This window comes from Monodon monoceros, unplaced genomic scaffold (genome assembly GCF_005190385.1).
Source record: "Monodon monoceros isolate NGI ecotype Baffin Bay Population unplaced genomic scaffold, NGI_Narwhal_1 Super_Scaffold_5, whole genome shotgun sequence".
In the NCBI taxonomy this organism is placed as follows: Eukaryota; Metazoa; Chordata; class Mammalia; order Artiodactyla; family Monodontidae; genus Monodon; species Monodon monoceros.
In genome coordinates, this window is record NW_021703782.1 from 79347770 (window position 1) to 79373330 (window position 25561).

Consider the following 25561-nt stretch of genomic DNA (forward strand, 5'->3'; position numbering starts at 1 on the left):
TGGCCTCTGTGTCAGAGACAGGAGGGAGTGGTGGGGACTGAGGCAAATGGGAGAGTTTGTGTTTGACTAAAGGGCACTTGCTGTTCCACTCCACCAATTGTTGCCCAATATTGCCACGTCATCTAATTTTTCAAGAGAGGCTGGAGGGCTTCCCTGGTGGCACAGTGGTTGAGAATCTACCTGCCAACTCAGGGGTCTTGGGTTTGAACCCTGGCCCAGGAAGATCCCACGTGCCGCAGAGCAACTAAGCCCGTGTGCCACAACTATTGAGCCTGCGCTCTAGGGCCCGCGAGTCACAACTACTGAGCCTCGTACCACAACTACTGAAGCCCGTGCGCCTAGAGCCTGTATTCTGCAACAGGAGAAGCCACCGCAATGAGAAGCCCGCACACTGCAGCAAAGAGTAGCCCCCGCTCACCACAACTAGAGGAAGCCCGTGCACAGCAACGAAGACCCAATGCAGCCAAAAATAAATAAATAAAATAATCTATTTTTAAAAATTTTAAAAAAGAGAGAGCCTGGAAATCTGAATTTTTATGTGCAAGTTTCCTATTTGAAAATGTTGGCAGCTCATTCAAATATACAGACAAAACCAAGTTTTGGCATTTGATTGGACTATAGGGCTCCCAGTTTCCAATTCTGACTCTGTTCACATGACAGATTTTTAGATAGATAGATAGATAGGTAGGTAGATAGATGAAAAGTACCTAGCCCAGTGCCTGGCACATAATAGGTGTTTAATAAATGTTTGTTGAACCTGAATATATGATTTGCCCACTAGAATCTAGGGTTCTTGCAATTTAGAGCCACATTGTAGCACCACAGGTACAGTTGTGCAAGTTTTGCACTGCACAACTCCAGCAACCACTGTTCACATAAACCAGAGAACATATAATGCCCTTGGAGTTGTGCCAGTGTACAACTTGCACAACCAGATGCAGCTGCCCTGACAGAGTCTCCCCATAATGCAGTGTCTGTTCAGTGGAATGAAAGTGAACAATCATGCCCTGTGGTGATAAAACTGATTGTCATAATCTGTTTCTAAGATAGAGTTCAAGGCTTTATTCTGAGGTTTCAAGCTAAAGGAGATCTTGACCATCTTACAGAAAGGAAATTCAAAGTCAGAGAGCACCAGTGCCCTGTTTGTGGCCTCAAAGCCCTGGGATGAGAACCCAGGCTGTCAGTTAGAATGCAGTTTAGCTGTAAGTAATAGAGATTCAAAATAACATGATGTAAGCAGTGGTTTATTCATCTCATAAAAGTCCAGAGGTGGGCAGTCTAGGGCAGGTAGGGAGCTTAGCTCCCCAAACATCCCAGAGTCCCAGGTTCCATTCAGCTCACGTCCTTGCCATCACTAAGGTGTAGCCCCCATCCTCATGATCCAAGGTGGTGGCCAGGATAGCTGCATTCCAGGCATTAGAATAGAAGAAAAGGGGTGGGGGTGGAGAAAAGGAGAAAAGCCATTTTTCAAGTACCTTTTAAGGAAAGTTACTGGAAGTTGCCACTGGACAGTTCTCATACCATGACCCAACCTAGATGCAAGGGAGCCTGGGAAAAGTAGTCCTTAATCTAAGTGGCCATGTGCTCAGCTAAGGGTGGAGTGCTTTTATTACTGGAGAAGGGGAGATATGATATTGGTGACAATTTGAAGTCTGTCACTATGGGTTTGCCAGTCTGATGGCCTGATGTTCTGCTCTGCCAAAAGTTCTGAGGAGGAGTGAGAGGAGTTGCTAGGAATTTAAATCCAGATCCCCAAAGGAAACATTACGAAGGTCTTACTCTCTAGCTTGGCGTTTTCCAAAATCTCCATCAGTAAGCTCTGGTCCCGTGGTGGGCACCCGCACTCTAGCACCCTTCATAATGCATCCCCTTCCCCAGACCTGCTTGGGGCAGCAGCTGGGTGCCCAGCGAACAGCTCAGGGCAGCAGGTGTGATGCTGACTTGAAGGGTGTCCAAGAAATACCATCTTTTCCCTGCTGGAGCATCAGTGCTGTGTGATTCTGGACAATTCAGAACACATTAGCGCTCACTGCTTGGTGCTGGAGATTCAGAGATGACTAGGATACGTCCCAGCTGGCCTTTGAGGGGCATTCAGTCTCCCTGGGGAGAGGGATACCGCATAAATGTGCTCCAATACAAATTAGAAGGAACATTATATAAGAATTGGCAAGATGCCTCAGGGTGTTTGGAAAGAGAATCACCAGATCAGTGCCGGGAGCACAGCAAAGGCTGGACAGGGTGCCCAAGGGAAGGGCTTTGAAGGGTGTATGCAGGGAGGGGAGGAGGGATGGAATTCCAGGCACAGAGCACAGCCTGAGCAATGCCCTGGCAGGGTGAGGGTGTGGGGCACGGCTGCGGAATGCGGAGCAGCCTGGAGTGGCTGGAACATGGAATACTTAAAGATGAGAAGATCGGGAGGCTGGAGTAGGTTGAGGTCAAATCATGAAAAGCTCTCCATGTCTGGCTGATGAATTTAGTCATGATTCTGTGGGTTAGTAGAGGTGCTGAGCATTTGTGAGTGTGTTGGGGAGTGACCCTGTCAGATGCGCCAGTTGGTGCGGTCCGTCTGGCTGATAGAAGGGGAAGGGAGTGCAGATGGAGAGGCCAGAGGCAGGGAGGCCAGCCTGAGGCTACTCTGATGGTCCCAGCAAGAGACAGCACAGCTTGAACTAGGCCGGTTCCCCTCGGATGGAGACGTTTCCAAACCCTGCAGCCTCAGACTCCTTCCCCTGGCGAGCCACACCCCCTCATCCTGCCAAGCCTCTGTCTCCGCGGTGCTATCCCCTGGTAACATCCCTCTCCTCTCTTCTCTTACCCCGGCTGTCCTGCCTAGTGCCCTGGGACTCACTCAGCTCAGGAGCCACCGCCTCCAGGAAGCCCGGGTAGAGTAAGCTGCTCACACTTGGGCGTGTCTCCCTCTCTTGGGCCCCTGTGGAGCGCAATCACTCATTCATTGTCTCAGGGTGCCCCGCACAGCAGGGAACGTGGAACATTTTCCTTGTACATGAGGCAGAAAAGGAGGATTAGGAGAATGCCGGGAAGGGAAGGTTTGGCCTCACCTTGTGCCATGAACAGCAGAGAGACACAAAGTGTGCCGTCGTGAGCGATAGGTTCCACCACAAACAACTACTGGGCTTGGGCTACGAGGGTGCCTTTGGATGTCAGCACGAATACCCTGTAAAGCTGTCCGGGGGATGTGCTAGCTCCTGGGCTTCACCAGTCCTGCAGCAGGGTCATGGTGGCTGAGGCAAAGGCCTGGCTCTTTCTGGAGAGAACAGGAAGAGAGGAGGAGGTCCAGACTGCGTTGGGCGGGTGGATGGGTGGGGAATGTATGGAGAAAGGGGGCTTATTAGAGGTCTGGACCCGGTTGTCCCGTCTGTGACCGAAGCACGAGTGCTGTGCTCTCAGGCTAGGTTCTGCCATATGTGACAAGAAAGCTCTGCTGAAGCCCCACTGAGTGACCTCTAGTGGGATCTGGAAGCTGCTGGTGAATGAGGCAGAGGCCGGGCGCTCTGTCTCCTGACTGGGCCGCGAGGCACTGGAGGGCCACGCTTTACACAAGGGGAATCAGACCTGAAAGATAATTGCAAAATAAAAGTCCTCAAGGCCACTTGAAAAAAAGCATTTGGGTCAAATACCTTGTAAAAGGTAACTGGATGGCTGACTGGCCTGTTCAATGTTCGGGCTGCTGCTGTGGTGGACGGGGGAAAGGGCGGGCATCTGGGGCAGGCTGAGGTCGTTTGAAGCAGGAGGGAGAGAGAAATTTCTCAGTGGGAATTCTGAGAAATCTACCTCCTGGGCTTCACTCTTACCCGGGACAGTAACTCCATGTCTCTGTGCCTCAGTTTCTCCACCTGTAAACGGAGACCAGTGTGATAAAGAGGTGCGCTCCGGAGAGGGAGCCTGGTTCTCACACGGGGCCACATCTGGTTTCCAGGATCCGTTCTTAGAGGAAGGCAGCCGGGTGGGATGGAAAGCTTTCTGGGGCTTGGAACTCAGGAGCCCGGGCTCTCGGTCCACGTGTGACCTCAGGCAAGGCCCTTGCCCTCCCCGGCCCTCGCTGCCAATACCCGATAAAGAGCGCGGTCCACCCTCTTCCAGGGGGCTGTGTATGGTTCAGTCACAGAACAGAAACCCAGGACTCCTGGAGCCCAGCCCAAGGGGGGGGGACACATTGTACATTCTCTTGTTCTTAGACGTAGTTCATTTATGGGGGAAAAGTGATAAAATTCCTTGTTTTTTTGTCACTGTGAAGAACCAGGTTAAAGGACATTGTATATATGCTAAGCCACTAGTCTGAAGACAATCATACTGATCCTTGAGAAGCTAATTATGTGCAGTGTCACCTATATATCAGCTCAGGCTTCCTCGCTGTGTGGCTAACAAGCTGTGTGACTTCGGGCAAGTGACTTCAGTTTCCCTTGCCTCAGTTTCCCCAACTGAAAATGAAAGAATTGGCCCAGAGGCTGTCTCAGGGCTTTGCAGCTCTGAGCTGCCAGGAGTCTATGATCCTTTTAATACATTGTATGTGTATGTGTATGTGTGTGTATGTGTTGCTTGTGTGTGTACTTCTAACCCAGCCCGCAGTAGTTCTAGCCAGGATGGAGTCGCTCATAGCCCCAGCTATCTATAATTAGATAATTATAGTGATAATTGTGCAGTGGCCTTTACTTCACCTGTTTGCAGGGTGTTAGAGCTCCTAACAATGCAGTTGAGGATTTGTCAGTTTTCATTGTCCTGTGGGCAGCTGGACTCCAGAGCTTGGGTGAGAAAATTAGGCTAAGATGTTAACCTGTCAGGCTGCACATCCGAGTTTTAATTTTACAACATTAAAAGGAAGTCACCATTTAAAAAACCACAAGTAGGGAACTACAGGAAGAGATTGCCTAATTTTTCCCTCTGTGATTATTTCCAAGAACATATTAAACTTTTGATTCGTTTTTAATTTTTTTTTAAAACCTCTAAATTAAAAACCCATGTATACAACCTCTTTCTTCCTCTGGCCCAGAGCCTGAAAGGAACAAGACTTTCAGTGATCATGTGTGGAATAAATGAATGAGTATCTTGACTTTCTCTACCTGGAATTTTAGTCTGATAGGAACCTCAGATCAGAGGTGGCAAAGTGCCAGCCCATGGGCTGGGACTGGCCTGCATCTGTGTTTTATTTGGTCTGAACATTGTTCTTAAAATATTTGGATCATGTGTCAATATTTAAAAATCAAGAGCTTTCACCTAAAGTTGAGCAGATCTAAGAACACCACCCACGTTCTTACACGGCAGTAATTAGCTCCAATGTGCCACAGTCCTCCCCACTCCCAAGCGCATAACAGCTATAATTTTATATTTAGGCTAAGATCAGAGAGTGTCTAGAAATTCTTCCTCCTTAAAACTAACACTAACTTTCCTGTCAGGCTATAATAAGGAGATCGCCCAGGCATTAGTCACTGCCCTCCTCACACAAGTAAATTTCCAATTGTAAGTAAGGACCAAGTCATATATATTGTACCAAAGCTGTCTCCTAAAGCAAATCTCACCCGTAACCCACCGGTCTTTGGAGTGAAGATGTCCATGTGATGTGTGTGTGTAAATACAGATTCCCCTCATGCAGAAGCGATATCTGTCTTGGAGGAGCAGACTGATGCTTTGAGCTAAATATAAAGAAAGCACGTGCCCAGCAAATTTACCCTGTGCAGACATTAAGATTAGGAGAATGAGACTTAAGTGCCTTAAAGTTTAGATCGTTCCAATTACCAGCAGGCATCATGGACGTATACGACCTTTACAGGAATGTAGAGGCTAGTTATCGACTATTCTTTGCTATTCAGTAAAGTGGACCCCACTTTAGGATCTTGATTAACCTTAAAAACTAAAACAATACATTGTTTTCCACACGTGCTGTAATTGAGACTTTTCTCTCATTTTACTCTGCTTCCCCCATTTACCTTCTGTCTCCTCAGTTATTCCAAATTAGAGAGCCCTTGGTGGGGTCCTGGCCTTAGCACACTGCCTGGACACATAATAGTCACTCCATGGATGTTTGTTGGACGAATAAGAAATGAAGGAATGAAAGATACATTTCTACACATACATGTTCAACAAATACTGTCCTGGTCGAAGGTGACACCAAAATGGTTGTGGGAACTCTTTCCTCACCAACTGGGTAGGCTGGGTCTGAGAGTCAGTTTCAGGTTCTAATAGTCATCCAAGGCAGCATTTTCTTATACATTTAACTGCTCCATGATGAATTTACATAATATGGCACCTTGCTCTGTAAAACAAGACACCATATTAAATCCGGCTAGCTCTAGCCTGCCCAATCTCAGCATCATTTTTGGCCACTGACACACGAAGAGCCTGTGTTCTCAGCATTCCATGGGCATTTAATTTATTGCATTGGCCACTTTTGTAATTTTCCCCTCACTAACATAGTCCATTTTTTAAAAATTTATTTATTTTTATTTATTTTTGGCTGCATTGGGTCTTCGTTGCTGCTCGCGGGCATTCTCTAGTTGTGGCGAGCAGGGGCCGCTCTTCATTGTGGTACGCGGGCTTCTCATTGCGGTGGCCTCTCTTGTTGAAGAGCACGGGCTCTAGGCGCACGGGCCTCAGCAGTTGCAGCATGTGGGCTCAGTAGTTGTGGCTCGCAGGCTCAGTAGTTGTGGCACATGGGCTCAGTTGCTCCGCGGCATGTGGGATCCTCCTGGACCAGGGCTTGAACCCGTGTCCCCTGCATTGGCAGGCAGACTCCCAACCACTGTGCCACCAGGGAAGCCCCATAGTCCATTTTTAATAATGCCTTTTTTGAGATGTAAAATTCATAAAATTCACCCATTTAAAGTATATAATTCAGTGTTTCTTAGTATATTCACAGAGTTATATGACAATCACCATAGTCAATTTTAGAACATTTTCATCACTTCAAAAAGAAACCTGTTCCCATTAGCTGTCACTCCACATTTCTCACCTTCCTCCTCAGCTCTAGGCAACCATTAATCTACTTTCTGTCTCTACAGATCTGACTGTTCTCTGGACATATCATATAAATGGAATCAGACACTATGTAGTCCTTTGTGACTGGCTTCTTTCACTTAGCATGATGTTTTCAAGGTTTCATCTATGATGTAGCACGCACCAGTACTTCATTTCTTTTTGTTGCCAAATAGTATTCTGTTGTATGGATATACCACACTTTATTTATCCATTTGTCACTTGATAGACATTTGAGTTGTTTCCACGTTTGGGCTATTATGACTATAAACGTTCATGTATAAGTTTTTGTGTCAACATATTCTTTTATTTCTCTTGGGTATATACCTAGGAGTGGAATTGCTGTCTCATATGATAACTCTTTTAATCTTTTGAGAAACTGCCAGACTGTTTTCCAAAGGGGCTGTACCATTTTACATTCCCATCAGCAGTGTATGAGTGTTTCAGTGTCTCCACATTCTCACCAACACTTGTTTTTACTCGTCTTTTTTATTATAGCCATCCTAATGGGTGTGAAGTAGTATCTCACCCTGGTTTTAATTTGTGTTTCCTTGATGGTTAATGATGTTGAGCAGCTTTTCATGTGCTTACTGGCCATTTTTATATCTTCTTTGGAGAAATGTCTATTCAGATCCATTGCCCATTTTTATATTCTGTTGTTTTTCTTATATATTTTGAGTTTAGGAGATCTTTAAGTATTCTGCATACTCGATCCTTCTCAGATATATGATCTGCAAAAACTTTCTCCCAAACTGTGGGTTGTCTTTTTACTTCACAGTTTCCTTTGAAGCACAAACATTTTCAAGTTTGATGAAGTCCAATTTATTTACTTTTTCTTTTGTTGCTTATTGTTTTAGTATCATATCTAAGAAACCATTGCTTAATCCAGGTCACAGAGATTTATGCCTATGTTTTCTTCCAAAAGTTTTATAGTTTTAGCTCTTACATTTAGGTCTTTGATTTATTTTGAGTTAATTCTTGTATATCATGTGAGTTCATATGCTGTTTTTGAAAACAAGTTACAATGATAAATAATCATGAGTTTAAAAAATATACAACTGTCTGGTTTTAATTGAAAATCACGTTATAGTTCACTAGACGCACCATTTGATAGAATGAAAATAAACTCCTAATGAGGCTGATACTCTCAGCCTCATTTTTAAAGTAATTTTAAAGTAAAATTTTAAAGTAAATTAGTATTTACTTTAAAAATCCAATAAGCTAAGAATTGTTAGAAAAGGCCTTACATGTTTTTGTTTTTTTAAAAGTCAACTGCTTTCAATAAAGATAAATGAAACTATATTTTAACATGACATCTAAGTAATATTTTTAAAATACATTAAAAACATCTTCACTCCCCTATCAGAATGATATGGGCTTCAGTTTTAACACTGAAATGGTTCTCAATCAGGGGCGATTTTGCACCCCTACCAGGGATATCTGGTGATATTTGGAGACATTTTGGCTGTCACAACTTAGGAGGGGGGTGGTGCTACCAGCATCCATTAGACAGAGGACAGAGATGCTGCTAACCAGCCAAGAATGCATAGAACAAGCCACATGACAAGGAATCATCCAGCCCCAAATACCTCTTGTGCTGACATTGAAAACCCTACTTTCCCCGCCCCCAGTTTTATTGAGATATAATTGGCATACAGCATGGTAGAAGTTTAAGGTGTACAGCATAAAGACTTGACTTACATACATCATGAAATGATTACCAGTTTAGTGACCATCCATTATCTCATGTATATACAAAAAAAGAAAAAGAAAAAAATGTGAAAAACCCTACTTTGAATCAGTGGCCTCTATCAGATATATTCAAAACGAGATGTGAGTTTGCAAACCCTTTTCCCCTCAGTTACAACATCATGGGTTTCTCCCATCACAATACTGAGCCTTTCGGAAGTCAGAATGTGCCCCAGCACCTCACTGCCATCAAAATCCTTTATGGTGACAAAAATCTCTCAGGTCTTCCCTGTGGGGATCATTGGGAAAACACTTGCTTTCCATGCTTAATTCATTTTATATTTGTATGTGTTCCTTTTTTGAATTTTAAGATATATTGGGATAACACATACCCTGTCCAACATATTTGGGTAACCAACCTCCTGGTATAAGGTATTTTATCTGATTTTAGAACAGCCACAATAGTCGATGATAATGTATGTGCTCACTGTATCAGACACTGTGCTAACCACTCTTCTGCACTATCTCATTTACTTTTCTCAACAATTCTGAGAGAGTGCCTGTTATTATTCACATTTTACAGCCAGAGAAACGGAGAAACGGTGAGATTTGCCCAAGATCATGTTGCTGGAGACATCATTACTCCAAGTCAGGGCTTAAGCCTGGTGTGGGGTAACTGTGACATGCTGGCGTGTCACAAAGAATTTGATTACTTATTATGGGTAATCACAGATGGACATTTGCTGACATTTAGGCTGTGCCCTCACTCATCTGGGCTACGGTAGATGTACTTTCACTGAATGGACACACACTAGTAGCCACAGGAAATCCTGTCTCACCTGGGACATACCCGTGGAAATGTGGCTCATCTGTGGACCATCAGCCATCCTTCATATCACGGTGGACAGTGTCTGAGGACTGCTGCTTAAGGAAAACTAGGTTATCTGTGGCACCACGTATGTTCTTGACACTCATCCACAAATCAGTCACGGCTTGATTTTCTACCTATTGGCCGTCCTCTCATAATGTGCTCCAACTCCCAAATGTCCCTCTTGACTTGTGGCCTAAATGCATTTGCACATACACCAGCCCCACTCTCCGAGCCCCTGTGTGTACCGATCAGTGTGCTAGGCCATGCTCACCTCAGCTCTCCCGGAGTTGCGCTCACACTCCAGTCTCCTGATCTTGCACCCACCACTCTTAGTGGAACAGCACAGTGGTAAACTATCTTGTAAAAAGAACAGAAAACAAAAAAAACTCATACTGCAGTCAAACAGTAGCATTTCCCTCCCAGGCTTTGTCCTTCTATGTCCCAGGCACAGAGCTCTCTTCTTATAGCTGATAGTATTTCCCTCTCAGAGGGGGCTTTTAGGAAAGGATTTGAAGTGTGAGTGAGTGAGTGAAGATATGCATTTTGCTGGTACAAAGATTGGAGACGGAACGGCTCTCCAATTTAGCCATTTTGGGGGTGCAGCAAGAAGTGAGGTGAGATTCTGCTCACATCAGCCTTCCCCATATCCTCCTGACCTCCCCGTATGAAAGGGAGTGGGGAGAGAGCAATGATCTAACTAGAAGGTTGCCCTCTTCCCCCAAATCTGAAGAAGGACCCTGGTTTTGGTTCTAGATTGGGGCAAGTCTTTCTTTGCTCTTGGCCTCAGTTTCCTCTTGAAGGGAGCATGTGTACACTGGATGATCTGTAAGCATCCTGGCAACCGTAAACTTCTTTGAATCTCTACGATACTGAGTTAAAGTGAAGTCCATGTGATTCAAATCCACCCTGATTAGGAATCCGCCTTAGTAGTGAGCCCACACCTAGAAGCCTGTCCATGTTTGAAGAAGAGAACACAGTGATTGGTTGATGCTATCTTTCTTGAGAGACCCATCTCCACGGGCAACGTTCAAAATATTTAACAGCCAGCATGCATGAGCACGACAGTCAGGAGGGTAGAAAGCAGCTGGTAGGGCCAACCAGGGCTGCAGCCTGAGAGCATGCCTGGCCCTTCCCGCAGTCCTGCCCAGCTTTCTCTGCTTGTTTTTTGGGTCTGCCTCTTCCTGCCTGATTCTGCATCCAGGGCCCTAACTCAACCCCCCCGGGCTGCTTCTCTCCCCAACCACTTTCTACACAACGGCTGTAAATACCCTCATGCATCCAAACACCAACTTAATCCTATTTCTCCCTCAGCAGATGCTCTTGGAGCCCTCCGCTGTGCTCAGCCCCTGGTCAGCTGACCCCTCACCCCCTTGCCTTTAAAACAATGTTAGAGGCTGGGAAACAGGTATGGTTAAGAGACCTGAGTCCTAGCCTAGCTCTGCCCCTGTCTGCCAGTGACCTTGGGCAAGCCTCTGCCTCTCCCATGTTGTTAGTTTCCTTACATGTAAATGAGCGACTTAGATTGAGCTCCCCGTTTTTCAGTGATGAGTTTCTGGAGGAATGCAAATCTTCAGCAGCTGACTGCTCTCTCTCTTTCTCTCTCTCTGTGCACCTGCCCCGCAACTGCCACTGTAGAATGCACTGCTGCCTGCGGGCCTGAGGCAGAAGGATCAGACCACCAAGGCGCCCACGGGCCCCTTTAAAAGGGAGGAGCTCTTGGATCACTTGGAAAAGCAAGCAAAGGAGTTTAAGGACCGAGAAGATCTGGTCCCCTACACAGGGGAGAAGCGAGGTACTGAACAATGTTGCCCTTTTGAGTACATCATTCCCCATGATCATTGAGTGGCAGCTGTATGCCAGGCCCTGTGTTGGGCCAGATGTGACTGGACCTTCTTGCCCTCATCCCTGCCTGGCCCAAAGTCACAAACCCAACTCCAAAAGCATCAGCGCATGGGGTAGATTTAGTGAAGTTTTGGGGTAAACCAGACCCGTAACACTCCCCTAAGTCCCCTTTAACTAGGGTGTCCTGATTATTTTTCATACAAACCTGATACTGTCAAAAGGGAAAGAAGAAACTATTAAAATGGTATCAGGACATGAGGCCCAAACAAGACCTGTCCCCTCCAAACCAGGAGCAAGAGATATCCTGTCTCTACCCTAATTATCCCTTCTTTTTCCCCAAAGTTCCTCTCTCTGGCAGCTGCAGCTTCCCTTCCTTCATCTGCCCCTCTAAGACTCTCTGCCCCAGACTAAGGCAAGCCATCTAGAAGGCTCTGGGGAGCAGAGAGGCACTCCAACTATCCAACCCTTCCAGAACTTCCCCTTCACTCCAAATCATCCTCCTGTCCTCTGGTACCATACTCACCCTTGCTCACTGCCCTGCTGCCCCACAGGCCTCTTTCTCTTCCCCAAACACTCCAAGCTCTTTCCTACCTCAGGACCTTTGCACGTATGCCCTCTGCATGGAATGCTGGTCCTCTGTCCGCCTCCGAGCTGGCTTCAGGGCTGGCTTCTCTCCTCTGTAAGAGGCGTAATGGTTAGAAACATAGCCTGGAGTTGGGTCTACTTTGGCTACAGTCTTGGCACTACCCCTTACTAGGCTGTGTGAACTCAAGTACATTTGTTTGTTTGGCCATGCCACGTGGCTTACAGGATCTTAGTCCCCGACCAGGGATCTAACCTGTGCCCCCTGCAGTGGAAGTGCAGTCTTAACCACTGGACCGCCAGGGAATTCCCTTGAGTACATTTTTAAACCTGCTGTGCCTCCATTTCCTCATCTGTAAAATGGGGTTGATGAATATTACCAGCCTTCTGAGGGAGTTATGAAGATTGAGTTAAGATCTATATAAAGCACTTAAAACAGCACCCGGTGCATCATGAATGCTATGTCAATATTAGCTATTATTACCCTTTCGGTCTCAACTGTACTGTCTCCTCTTTCAGGAAAGCCTTTCCGGTCTCCACTGTTTAGGACATTCCATCCCTTCAATTCCCCCTTGGTTATTCTCCATCTCGGGAGCCTGTGTGTGTTCTTCAGAGCAATTCTTATTTTATCATTATGTATTTATTTACACTGGCCTGTAAGCTCCATGAGGCAGGGACTCAGCTGCTTTTGCTTACACAGTTCCCCCAGCACCCAGCACAGGGCCTAGTGTACAGTAGGGCTCAGGAGAGAGGTGTTGAATGAATGAATGAATTCAAATTAAATATATGCATAATGGATCTTACAGGCTTTTTCCTTCAAATATAAGCTCCATGGGTACAAGTACCACATCTGTCTAGTTCATTGTTATATCTCTATACCTCAAAAACCCTAGCATGTAGTAGGCACCTAGTAAAATATTTGTTGAATGAAAGCATTAATTCTAATTAATTAATTAATTGGGTAATTAATTGTCTGTGTTCCACCTCTTCCATTCTCCTCACCCCCAAGAATGTCGGCATGATGAGCCAAGGATCCCTGTCTTTCTGTGTCCCTGTCGTATTAGCACAATGCTGCACAGAGTAGCTGCCTGATAAATAATAAAATGAAAGAGCAAGCAGGTGTGGGCATTTCAGGGAGGACTTCTAGCCATCCCAGTGCCTGGAATTGAAGCTCAGTCCAGATTTTACTGAAAACTTGGAAGGTCAGGGAAGCCCAGGAGACATCTGGATTACAGAGCTTTGGAAGAATTGTGTGGTCTGAGGCACCCTGGAGCTGGCGGCAGGGGAAGGGGCCCTTGACCATAAGGGCTGGGGGTGCCTGGCTGAGAGCGTAGGCACAAGATGGTTTTAAGCAAGGTACTTGTACCATGAAGAGTGATTTCTGTGCAGCAGGTGAAGATAATAAAATCTCTGGATTTCATGGGGCCTTAAAATTCCCACTATCCCCACTACACATTTGAAAAATGGGGAAACCAAGGCTGTGAGAGAGTCAGCAGCAGACCTGAGTAGACAGTTGGTGAGTCATTACTAACATCTGTTCCCTTGTGTGCCCATCCCCCTCCCAGGGGAGGAGCTGGAGATGAGATGGGGGATGGGGAAGGGAATCGGGGCGATATATAAACCAGTCCTGCTGCCCCTTTGCAGAGCGCTGACCTGGCCCCAAGCCGGGAACAGCTCACCAGACTCCCAGAGCCTGAGTGCCCTCATGAAAAACCAGACTGACCCAAGGAGGGTAGCTAGAATTTATTCTATTTTCATATTATGACAAGCCTAAAAGGCTTATCATCACCACCACCACCAGCATCGTCATCATAAAATATTTACATGATGATTGTTGGAGTCCATGTATATTGAATAAGTACAGTCTCAACAGAGAGTGTGGGGAAGGAGACCTTCCAGCTCTAACAGGCAGACGCAGGGCCATTCAGTCCAGCTCTACTGAGCATTTGCCCCACGCTGGGCCTAGAGCGAGCCTAGGCTGAGGGGAAATAGCATTTCAGGCACTACAAAACCCAGCAGTATGTGGTAAGACCCATAAACTGGTACAAAGTCCTGAGGGATTTGGATTTTCCCTCACTCTCACTCAAGTGGGGGAATCAGAATAAAGTTCCATGCAGGGTATTTTCATTATACATATTTGGCTGCATGTGCTGAAGAAACAAAGTAAGAGAGACTTAAAATGGAAGTTTAGTTTTCTTTCACTTAGTAGAGCTGCAGGGTTAGGCATTCCAGGGCTTGTAAGACATCTTCCTTGGCATTAGGAATCAAGACCCTTTCCAGTTTTTCATTCTGCCATCCTTGTAATATATTCTTGTCCTCATGGTCCATCTAGTTGCTGAGGCTCCAGTCATCACACCCACATCCCAACTAGTAAGATGAAGGAAGGGAAGACGTCTGAGTCCCTCTTATAGGGTCTTAGAGTCACCACCCTCATGGAGGCACCTGCTGCAGGGGCATAATAAACCATAGGTCTTAAATATTTACTGAATGTTCATCCTAGTCACTGCATCAGTCATTTTCAGAGTTCATTTTCCTTTTAGCCATGTTGATTTGCTGTTTTCCAGATGCACCTCTGGTGAAGGTTATGATACATTTTCTCCCAGATGATTTTGCTGACTGTTCTGCTTGTATAGTAATTGATCTTTGCTGTGAACTATTTATTTATTTATTTATTTTATAAATTTATTTGTTTATTTTTTGGCTGCGTTGGGTCATCGTTGCTTCACGCGGGCTTTCTCTAGTTGTGGCGAGCAGGGGCTACTCTTCGTTGTGGTGCACGGGCTTCTCCTTGCGGTGGCTTCTCTTGTTGCGGAGCACGGGCTCTAAGCACGCAGCCTTCAGTAGTTGTGGCACACAGGCTCAGTCGTGTGGCTTGCAGGCTCTACAGCGCAGGCTCAGTAGTTGTGGTGCACAGGCTTAGTTGCTCCGTGGCATGTGAGATCTTCCCGGACCGGGGCTTGAACCCGTGTCCCCTGCCCTGGCAGGCAGATTCTTAACCACTGCACCACCAGGGAAGCCCCTGTAAACAATTTAAATAACAAAACAAAGTAATACTCTGCTGAGAGGTAGGCACTGATCCCATTTTAGTGAATATCCTTCTGAACATTGCTCTTCCCACCCCTCCCCACCTCTGGTCCAAGTCACTGTCATCTCTCATGTGGACTTTTGAAGGAGCCTCCTAACCATCTCCTGGCTTCCATCCTGGCCCCACTGCAGGCTATTCTCAATCAGTAGCCAAAATGAGCAGGTTTTTAAAAATTGAAGTAAAATTCACATAACATAACGTTAAGTGTTTTCAAGTGAACAATTCAGTGGCATTTAGTACACACACAATGTTGTGCAACTACCATCTCTATCTGGATCCAAAACATTTTCATCACTCCAAAATAAAACCCTGTATCCAATAAGCAGTTACTCCCCATGCCCCTCGCTCCCAGCCCCTGGCAACCACCAATCTGTTTCTATGGATTTACCTATTCTGGATATCTCCTATAAATTAAATCATATAATACGTGACTTTGCGTGCCTGGCTTCTTTCACTTAGAATATTATTTTCGAGACTCATTCATTCCCTTTTATTACTGAATAATATTCCACAATTTGTCTATTGACAAACATTTTGGTTGTTTCCACTTTTTGGCTGTCGTGATTGGGGTGCTGTGAGTATTCCTATACAAGTATTTGTATGGGTAACTTTTGGGTATATACCTAGGAGTGGAATTGCTGGATCGTATGGTAATTCTGTGTTTAATTTTTTGAAGAACTGCCAAACAGTTTTCCCAAGCAACTGCACCCTTTTACATTCCCATCAGCAATATATGAGGGTTCCAATTTCTCCACATCCTTGCCAACATTTGTTATTTTCCATTTTGGTTTTTGGTTTATGTTATAGCCATTATCATGGTTGTGAAGTAGTATCTCATTGTGGTTTTGATTTGCATTTGTCTAATGACCAATGATGTTGAGCATCTTGTCATGTGCTTGGCCATCTGTACAGTTGACTCTCCATATCCTCAGGTTCCATATCCGCGGATTCAGCCAACTGGGGATCAAAAATATTCAGAAAAATTCCGCACAGTTTAAAAAGGCAAAACTTGAATTTGCCACGCACTGGCAACTATTTACATAGAATTTACATTGTATTAGGTATTATACGTAACCTAGAGATGATCTAAAGTATACAGGAGGATGTGTGTAGGTTATATGCAAATACTATACCATTTTATATAAGGGACTTGAGCACCCAATCCCCCTCAGATACCTAGAGGCAATTGTATATCCTCTTTGGAGAAATGTCTTTAAGTCCTTTGCCCATTTTTAAATTGGGTTGTTTTTCTTTTTGTTGTTGAGTTGTAAAAGTTCTTTATATATTCTGAATACTAGACCCTATCAGGTATATGATTTGTAAATATTTTCTCCTCTTCTGTATGTTATCTTTCCACTTTCTTGATAATGTCCTTTGATACACAGAAGTTTTATTTTGGTTAAGTTCAATTGATCTATTTTGGTTAAGTTCGATTGATCTATTTTTCTTTAGTTGCTTATTCTTTTGTTGTCATATCTAGGACTACTCTGCCAAATCTAAGGTCATAAAGATTTACACTTACGTTTTCTTCTAAGAATTTTATAATTTTAGGTATTATATTTAAATCATTGATCCATTTCTAGTTGGTTTTTGTGTATGGTATGAGATAGGGGTCCAGCTTTATCTTTCTGCATGTGGATATCCAGTTGTCCCACACCACTTCTTGAAGAAACTATTCTTTCCCCATTCAATGGACTTGGCACCCTTGTCAAAAATCAATTTGCCATAGATGTATAGGTTTATTTCTGGACTCTCAATTCTATTCCATTTTTTTATATGTCTATCCGTATGTCAGTGTCACACTGTTTAACTTTGTAGTAAGTTTTGAAATCAGGAAGTCTGAGTCCTCCAACTTTGTTCTTTATCAAGATTGTTTTGGTTATTTGGAGCCCCTTACAATTCCATATGAATTTGAGGACTGGCTTTTCCATTTCCAAAAAAAAGGAGGAGGACCATTGGAATTTTGATAAGGATGGCGTTGAATCTTTAGATTGCTTTGGGCAATATTGCCATTTTAATATTGTCTTCCAGTCCATGAACTTGGGATATCTTTCTGTTTATTTAGGTCTTCTTTCCTTTCTTTCAACAACGTTTTATAGTGTTCCATGCACAAGTCTTTCACCTCCTTGGTTAAATTTATTCCTACGTATTTTATTCTTTTGGATTGTATTGTAGATGAAATTATTTTCCTAATTTCCCTTTCAGATTGTTATTTGCTGGTGTACCCCACTTATTTGTATATGTTAATCTTGTACCCTGTTTTTTTGTGTGTGTGTGGAACATTTTCTGCATATAACATCGTGTCATCTGCGAACAGAGATCATTTTACTTCTTCCTTTCCAGTCTGGATGCCATGTATTTCTTTTTCTTGTCCATTTGCTCTGACTAGAACTTTCAATACACAGTTGGGTAGGAGCAATGAAAGCAGGCATCCTTGTCTTGTCGCTGGTCTGAGCAGCTCATTTCCTCACTCTGTCAGGGCCCAGCTCACAGGTCTTCTTCCCTGACCACGCTACCCAGGATAGCAGAGCCCACCTCACCCACACCCCAGCGTGGAACTTCCTAGTCTTTTGCTTGGCTTTATTTTCCTTTGTGATTCTTAGTACTCTCTGGTATCTTTACCTGTTTGTTTATTATCTGTCTTCTTTCACTAAACTGTTCACTGCTGTCCCCCTAGCTCCAAGAAAGGTGCTGGGCACATAGGAAGTATTCAGTAAATATGTGTTGCATGGATAAATATATATTGATATATGTGCAATTTTCACAAATGGAATTAAATAATTCATGCTATTTTGTAAACTTGCTTTTTCACACAAGATTTTGTCTTGGGCATTTTCCTTTCATAGTAAGTAGAGATCTCCACCATCCTTTATAATAATAACTGCTAGAACACCATCGTGTGGATGCCCCATAATTCCTTTAACAATGCCTCTTGGGGCACACTGCAGCGACCGACCAACCTCTTTGCTCTCTCGTTCAATTATCAGTCTGACACTGTAAAAATATAATGTCCCAAGAGACATTATATTTTCTCCCTATGCCTCTTTTAATAATCTGAGTGTATTTTATTTATTTGGTTTAGAAATGTTTCTCAATTTTTCTCTCATACCAGAACGTTTGTTTAGAGTATTCCAGACCCTGGCATTTTATTATATTTTTCTTTTGTATCTTTTCCTACTTACAGATTGTTAAAATTAATAACCAATGTTTTCAGTAGTGAGCAGTCTCCCTTGACCAAGTTATAAAGTTCTTCTTTTCAAACGTGCAGGGTGCTTTGTTGGAGATCTCTGATTCCCTTTCTTTGGACAAGTTTGGCACCGGATCCCCAGAGGGAGAAGTTTTAATGGAATCTCGGCATCGAGGGATCCACAGGGCTTTGGGACAGTCCACCCAGGGCCCCAGTGCAGCTGCACTCCCTGTAATGGGCACCCCGTGTGTTTTCAGGAAAAGTCTGGGTCCCCAAGCAGAAGCCGATGGACCCCGTGCTGGAAAGTGTGACACTGGAGCCAGAGCTGGAGGAGGCCCTGGCAAATGCCTCGGATGCGGAACTCTGTGACATCGCAGGTAAGAGGCGTTCCTGATGCTTCCCCACGTCCTCCAAAAGCGTTTGACCCACGTCTGCAGGCGAGCCTTGGATGGTTTATTTCAACATAAACACCCTCTCTGTTTCTAACAAGGACTAGAGCAGATAGAACTCTATTATTAAAAACCGAAATGAGTAAAATGGAGATAAAACCAAAACCCTTCCCACCACGGAGCCAGCTGTTGCTGCCATGAGACCCCATCCCAGAGGGTTGTGCAAGGCAGCCGGGGCCCTTCACCAGCCATGGCATCAAATCCTGCTCAGGCCGCCTGGGAAGACAGGATAGAGGGGGGAAGACAGAGGGCTGCCGGCATCTCAGGTCCAGGAGGCTCACAGAGGGCTGGAGCAAGTCATCTGATTCTACCATTTTGCACAGCTCGGAGAGCCGGGCTTGGAGGCGATCACCCCATATCTCATATTTGTACAACACCCTCCATCTTCATGTGTGTTTCCATGTGATCTTCACAAACAGCCCCTAAAACTCCAGAAAGTGGCCTGATATCCAGAGCTTTTTGCCACCTGCTCTTTTCCCCTTTTTACTGTCTGGTCCCCGTCCCACTCGCCCGTGTCCCTTCCCCACGGGGGGTCAGGCTCTGGCCACAGTGTGCCCACCACCATGCTGTGCTCCCTGGCCCAGTGAGGTAGCTGGTCTTTTTCTTTTGCAGCCTTGGGGGCTACTAACCCTCACCCAGATGATGACAGGAGTGTGGATGGGGTAGGGAGAGACTCAAGGCAAGTGGGAAGGGGAGAGGAAAGACACGGTCAACTGTGAGGTCAAGGGAGGAGCCCAGACCTGGCTCCAGAGACTAAGTGGACGTTGGTGCCATTAATGAAGGTGCGTTAGTCTGCTCAGGCTGCCCTAACGAAATACCACAGGCTGGTGGCTTAAATAACAGAAATGTATTTTCTCAATAGTTCTGGAGGTTAGATGTCCAAGATCAAGGTGTCCACAGTCTTGGTTTCCTCTGAGCCCTCTCTCCTTGATTCCAGATGACCGTATCTCATGGTGTCCCTCTGTGCATGTGTCCCCTTGTGTCCCTTTGTGTGTCCTAATCTTCTTCTTGTAAGTACACCAGACAGATTGGATTGGGACCCACCCTAACAGGCTCATTGACACTTAATCACTTCTTTAAAAACCTTATCTCCAAATATAGTTACAAATTCTAAGGTACTAGAAATTACTTTATTCAACATATTGGAGGGACAAATCAGGACAAAATCAACAATTTTGGAGGGACACAGTTCAACCATAACAGTGGGGAGGAGAAGGTGTAGGGGAAATACGGAGTTCAGTTTGGGACCTTTAGAGTTCAGGGTGCCTGTGGGCCACCCAATCAAGGGCAGTTGTACATGAAAGGCTTTATTTTTAAAATTATTCATTTATTTATTTATTTATTTTTGGCTGCTTTGGGTCTTCGTTGCTGCGCGCGGGCTTTCTCTAGTTACAGCGAGCGGGGGCTACTCTTCGTTGCAGTGCTCGGGCTTCTCACTGCGGTGGCTTCACTTGTTGCAGAGCACAGGCTGTAGGCACGCGGGCTTCAGTAGTTGTGGCTTGCGGGCTCTCGAGTGCAGGCTCAGTAGCTGTGGCACACGGGGTTAGTTACTCCACAGCATGTGGGATCTTCCCGAACCAGGGATTGAACCCATGTCCCCTTCATTGGCAGGTGGATTCTTAACCACTGCGCCACCAGGGAAGTCCCTACATGAAAGTCTTGAGTTCTGCAAGGGGTCCACACTGGAGATAGAGAGGTGGGTGTCATTAGCATCATCAAGTTCCAGGCAGAGGGCATGGCAATAGTGGGGACCCGGGGCTCTGGAGGCAAGGGCCCTGGCCGAGGCAGAAGCCTTTGGGAGAGGAGTGGAAATGGGGTGAACATAGCCACAGTGGAGGCCAGGTAGCCACACATGGGCTGGGAACCAACGGCCAAATCAAGATGGGCAGAGCCTAACGCAAGAGCTAGGGAGACAGAATGAGGGTTCAGGGCTGGCCGGGAGACTCAGAGGTGAAGCCAGAGGCCAGGTGAGCCCGCCAGTGCCAGGAAACTCAGCCGGCCGCAGTGTCTTCTGCTTCTCGTGTCCTCCTGCTTCTCGTGGGTGTTGTGCACCAGTCCTGATGACGCGCTTAGGAAAGAGGAAGAAGGGGCACCAAAGCCAGGTTGCAGGGCCTAAGGAGTGAAAAAGGAGAGCCAATGTGTAGACCCTTGGTCCAGACAACCCTTTCCTAAGGAGGCAGAACATTTGGGAAAGGACAAAGGGCAGTGGCTTAAAGGGTGTCAGGGCTGAGAGAGAAAGGTGTTCATTTTCACTATGAAGTACACAGCAGTGAGGAGGTCACCTGGATGGAAGTGGAGCACTTAGCTCAGGATACTCAGCTGGTTTGCTCGTCAGAAACCACACAACGTGCATTAGATCCACATTAGGCTCGGGTGTTTTGACGGAACCGTCTCCCTGATGCGGGGTCCCCTTGAGTTCCGGTTAATCTGTGCAGCTGGGCGGTGGGTGAGTGACATGGTTGTCCAGCATCTCCACACTGACTCACCCCAAGGGCTGTTTTTATCCTGGTCCTTCTCCGATCACCCTCCATGACGTCACTCCCCTTGTTAGGCAGCTCAGAGGGATTATCCAATTACTCTGCTGTCAGTGCCAAAACAGAGCTGCAATGTTGTGCTAAATTTCTGGGTTGATCTCTTGAAACTATTCCTCTTTATTTGTATTGACGTGACTAATTATTAGTATCTGTTCATGATACCATATGCTTCCGCTGTCCGGAAAGGAGAGGGGTGCTGCGAGGCGACACCAGTGTTCACTGGCTAACCTTGGACACGTGTCGCTGTATGTCAGCCGTTTGCAAGGTGGCAGTGGAAGGAGGCATGGAACATTTGTTGACCACCTATGTCCCAGCTGCTGTGGGAGTTGTTTTCCATACCTTGCTGCATTTGTTGACCACAGCAATCCTATGAAGTGAGTTTTATTGATGTCCCCATTTTTCAGAGAGGGGAAGTCGGCACAGTGAGGTTATCCTTGCCCACGGGGTTTGAACCCAGGCAGCTTGGTCCCACTCACAGCATCACCACCCAGCACAACCTGGAAAAAGCCATCCAGGGTAGGGGAATGGAAACAGAGTGGTGAGAGGGGGTGCATGGCAGAGTCTCACAGAGTCGGCCTGGGGAGGATGGGGCCGAATTAGGAAAGTCTCCGGATGTCGTGCAAAAGCATTGACACCCGTGCCTGGGGGAGTGTTGGAAGAGGCCGGATGAAAGCAGGGGCTTGGGCAGAGAGGCGGTGGTGTTCGTAGGACGAGGGGATGTAGGAGGCAGGCCCCAGGTAAGGCCAAGGGCTGAAGTGGACTGCGTCTGGAACGTGGCTCCGAGAGACCAGCTGTTCCTAGAGTTGGGTCAGAGGCCAAGAGGCTGAGATGACGAGACGACGGCAGGCTTTCTGGCCTGAGGCATCAGAAAACAGAGCTGGGTGCCTGCAAGGATGCAAGGAATCAGTCAGTTTGAGAGACGGAGGCGCTGGAGGCAGGACATCTTGTCGGAGCGCTGAGTGTGTTGGGGGGAGTAGCTGGAGCCCCGAGTGGATGACTCATTAGGGAAAGAAGAGGAGGATGCACTGGGCACAGGGTCTTCAGGTCATCTCTGCTCCCCACAACTCAACTCCCAGGCAGAGCATTTCCATTAACTAAGCCTCCGATTGCTCTGGACCAATCGTAAGAAAGCGGCCCGGTTCCTGCCCTCGAGGAGCTGAGGTTAAACAAACACTGAGGCCAACGTGGAAGGACAAGTGGGAGTGAGTGTCGGAGGGAGAAAGGGCCGAGTGAGGTGGTGGGGCTGCAAGATGAGAGTGGGGACTGAAGCTGAGACGAAAGGAGGAAGAGTAGAGGTGAACTAGGCGGGGAGACGCATCCCAGTGGAAGAGGGTTCAAGCCCTGGTCCGGGAAGATCCCACGTGCCGCGGAGCAACTAAGCCCGTGCACCACAACTACTGAGCCCATGTGCCACAACTACTGAATCCCGCGTGCCTAGAGCCCGTGCTCCACAAGAGAAGCCACTGCAATGAGAAACCCACGCACCACAACGAAGAGTAGCCCCCGCTCGCCACAACTAGAGAAAGCCCACACACAGCAACGAAGACCCAATGCAGCCAAAAATAAATAAATAAATTTATTTTTTAAAAAAAGAATGAAGCAGCAAGCAATGTTGATGTGCTCTTTTTCTCTATCACTCACTCCTGGTGACATGGAATGTGCAAAACCAAGCAAGGATAAAGTCATGATTTGGTGCTTAGGGCGGGAGAGGAAATACTGGCTTCAGAGCCACCAAGCATTCTGCCCAGCAGTGGAGATTTAGCTTGGCCTCTCCCCTTCCTCCTTCCCTCCCTTTTTCCCTCCCTCCTTCCCTCCTTCCTTCTTAGAACTCTAATCTCCTCTGAACTGCAAAGTCGTTTTATTTCTTCTTAGGGCTCCTATTGATATACATTACCTTCTAGAATATACTGTTATCTGTCCTTAGAATTCTGAAGTTGGGGACAAGTTTTAGAACTTTAGACCTGTTGGTGACCTAGTGTGTAGAGGTGTGGGTGGGGACACTAACTTAGAAGCCAGGAGGGTCCTCACCGAACGGTCTTTGACCAACCATTTCCCTCCTGAGCCTGCTGGAAAAGTGGGGACCGACAGTAACTACCCTGGATGCTTGCTGTAAAAATCAAACAGCGTAAGAAGATGAGAAATTGCCATGTGGCTATTAAGTCCCATGTGAAGGTAAGAGATCATCCTTCAAATATAGTCCATTTTACAGGTGAGAACACCGAGGACCCAAAGTAGAAGTGACCTGGACAGGGTTACCCAGCAAATTAGTACCAAGGCCCAGACTGGAGCCCAGGTCTCCTTCCTCTGTCCCCCAGCACTTCCTTGTAACCTTCCTGCCTCTGCCCTCTCTTTCTGGACCATGACAAGAAGCTATTGTCCAAGCACAAAATGCATTTTCCATTTTCCGCCTCTCTATACACTCTAAGCAAGACCAGCCAGCCATGTGAGGTTACATCTTTCCTACGATTCCAGCAACCTTTCCAAACTGTTTTTCCAAACCTAGAATCCCAGCAGCATCCCAGAACCACCACCAAAGCCGCTCTCTGTTTGGGAGCTGGAAGAGAAGGTGACTCCAGGTGATCTGATTCACCTGCTGCTGACGCAGGCTTCAGCTCCCTCCGCCCACAGAAACGCAGCCTAAATTAAAGCCCAGAGAGCTCAAAACAGTGCAGATGCCTCTCTCCTTACCAGTTCTCCTTAGCGACGAGCAGGCAAGTCTAATTTTAGCAGAGAAGACTCTTAGAATGTGAGAAACAGAAGGTACTTTGAGATCATCTTGTCTTGTGGTTTGTAGCTCCCACTAAGCATCAAAAATCATCCAAGGAGATTAAAAATACATCTCCAGAGATTCGAATCAGTTTGTTCAGGAGGAGCACTGGTATTGTCGTAAAGCTCGCGGGTAATTTGTATATGCAGCCATGATTGAGAACCAATGGTCTGGTCTCACCCTTCATTGTACAGAGGAGGCTGAAGCCCAGAGAAGGGAGGGGACTTACCCAAGGTCACACAGCATCAGGGGCAGAGTCAGGGCTGGAACTTGGTTCTCTTGAGTCTTCACTAAAGGCTCGCTGTTGTCTCTCTAACTAGAAATCGTGTCTAATGAAATGGCCAGGGGAATTTTTTTTAATGAGCAAATGTTTACCAAATACCATCTTCTGGAAGAGGTAGAAGAGAGATAATATTCTTCCCTGACCTCCAGAAGCCCACAGTCCAGTAGGGGAAGCATGCATGTACCCAGAGAGCTCTAACACTGTGTTGACTAAGTACTGTGATAAGGACACCAGGTGCTGTGAGAGAGCTACAGAGAGAGAAGGTGGAATCCAGGAGGTCTCCCTGGGGGAGGAAGCATTATTCCAAACTTAAAGGATGGGGAGGTAGAGTTGTTAGATCAAATATAGTATGCTCAGTTGGATCTGAATTTCAGATAAATGATGAATAAGTTTCTAATATAAGAAGGTCTCAAATACTGAATGGGATGTACTTACACTAGAACATTTTTCATTGTTTATCTGAAGTTACAGTTTAACTGGGTATCCTGTATTTTTATTTGCTAAATCTCAAAACTCTCCCGGGGGGCATTTCAGCAGTGGGCAGTGCAGATGGAGAGAGGATTGCCAGCAGACAGGCAGCATTGGCAGAAGCAGGAGCATCTACTGAGTAGTGACCATTTGTGTCGCCGGAGCAGAAAGGGCGTGGGCAAAGGCCAAGGCTATTGAAGCAGGGCCAGCCCCGGGGAGGGCCAGTGAAGCCAGACTCTGGAGTCACAAGGCACCGTCCTCATGGTCCTGCACGCCCATCCTTCCCCTCTAGTCAGTGCTCCACATTCAGCCTGATAACAGTCACAGAACTTGAGTCAGACCATCTCACTCCCTGCTCAGGCCACGCCTAGAAAAAGACATCTGAGCTCCTTACCTGGACCTAGAAGACCCTGTAGGATGTGGCCTTGCCTATTTGAATAAAATCTACTCCAAAGGGTTGTTGTGAAGATTAAGGGGGATGGCATTAGGCAGTGTTCCCAACCTCGGCTGCCCGGTGAAACCACCTGGGGAGCTTTAAAAAAGGCAGATGCCTGGCCCCAGCCCAGGGATTGTGGTTTAATTGGTCTGGGGGAGTCCTGGGCATCAGGAGTTTCAAAAGAGTCCCAGTGATTCCGATGCACAACCAGACTGAGTGTCACTGAGGTACAGTGTACTCTGTAGCCCAACATAAGCATTTGGTGAGGACCTGTTGCCCTCTGCCACATGTCCAACCTCATCTCTATCCATCTTCAGCTTCCCCCTCCCTCCCTGGCCTTCCACTCCCCAAGCCTAGGGCTTCCCACCCACCATCCCTCTG

At 46.3% G+C, this 25561-nt stretch overlaps 1 protein-coding gene across 1 annotated transcript in view; it reads left to right on the top strand.

Moving 5' to 3' along the window:
- TMOD1 (tropomodulin 1) overlaps nucleotides 1-25561 on the top strand; it is an 80789-nt gene that overhangs the window by 29017 nt on the left and 26211 nt on the right. The window contains exons 3-4 of the mRNA XM_029202943.1: nucleotides 11183-11339; nucleotides 18501-18620. Coding sequence (XP_029058776.1) covers nucleotides 11183-11339; nucleotides 18501-18620 — 277 coding nt within the window. The remainder of the gene's footprint in view (nucleotides 1-11182; nucleotides 11340-18500; nucleotides 18621-25561) is intronic.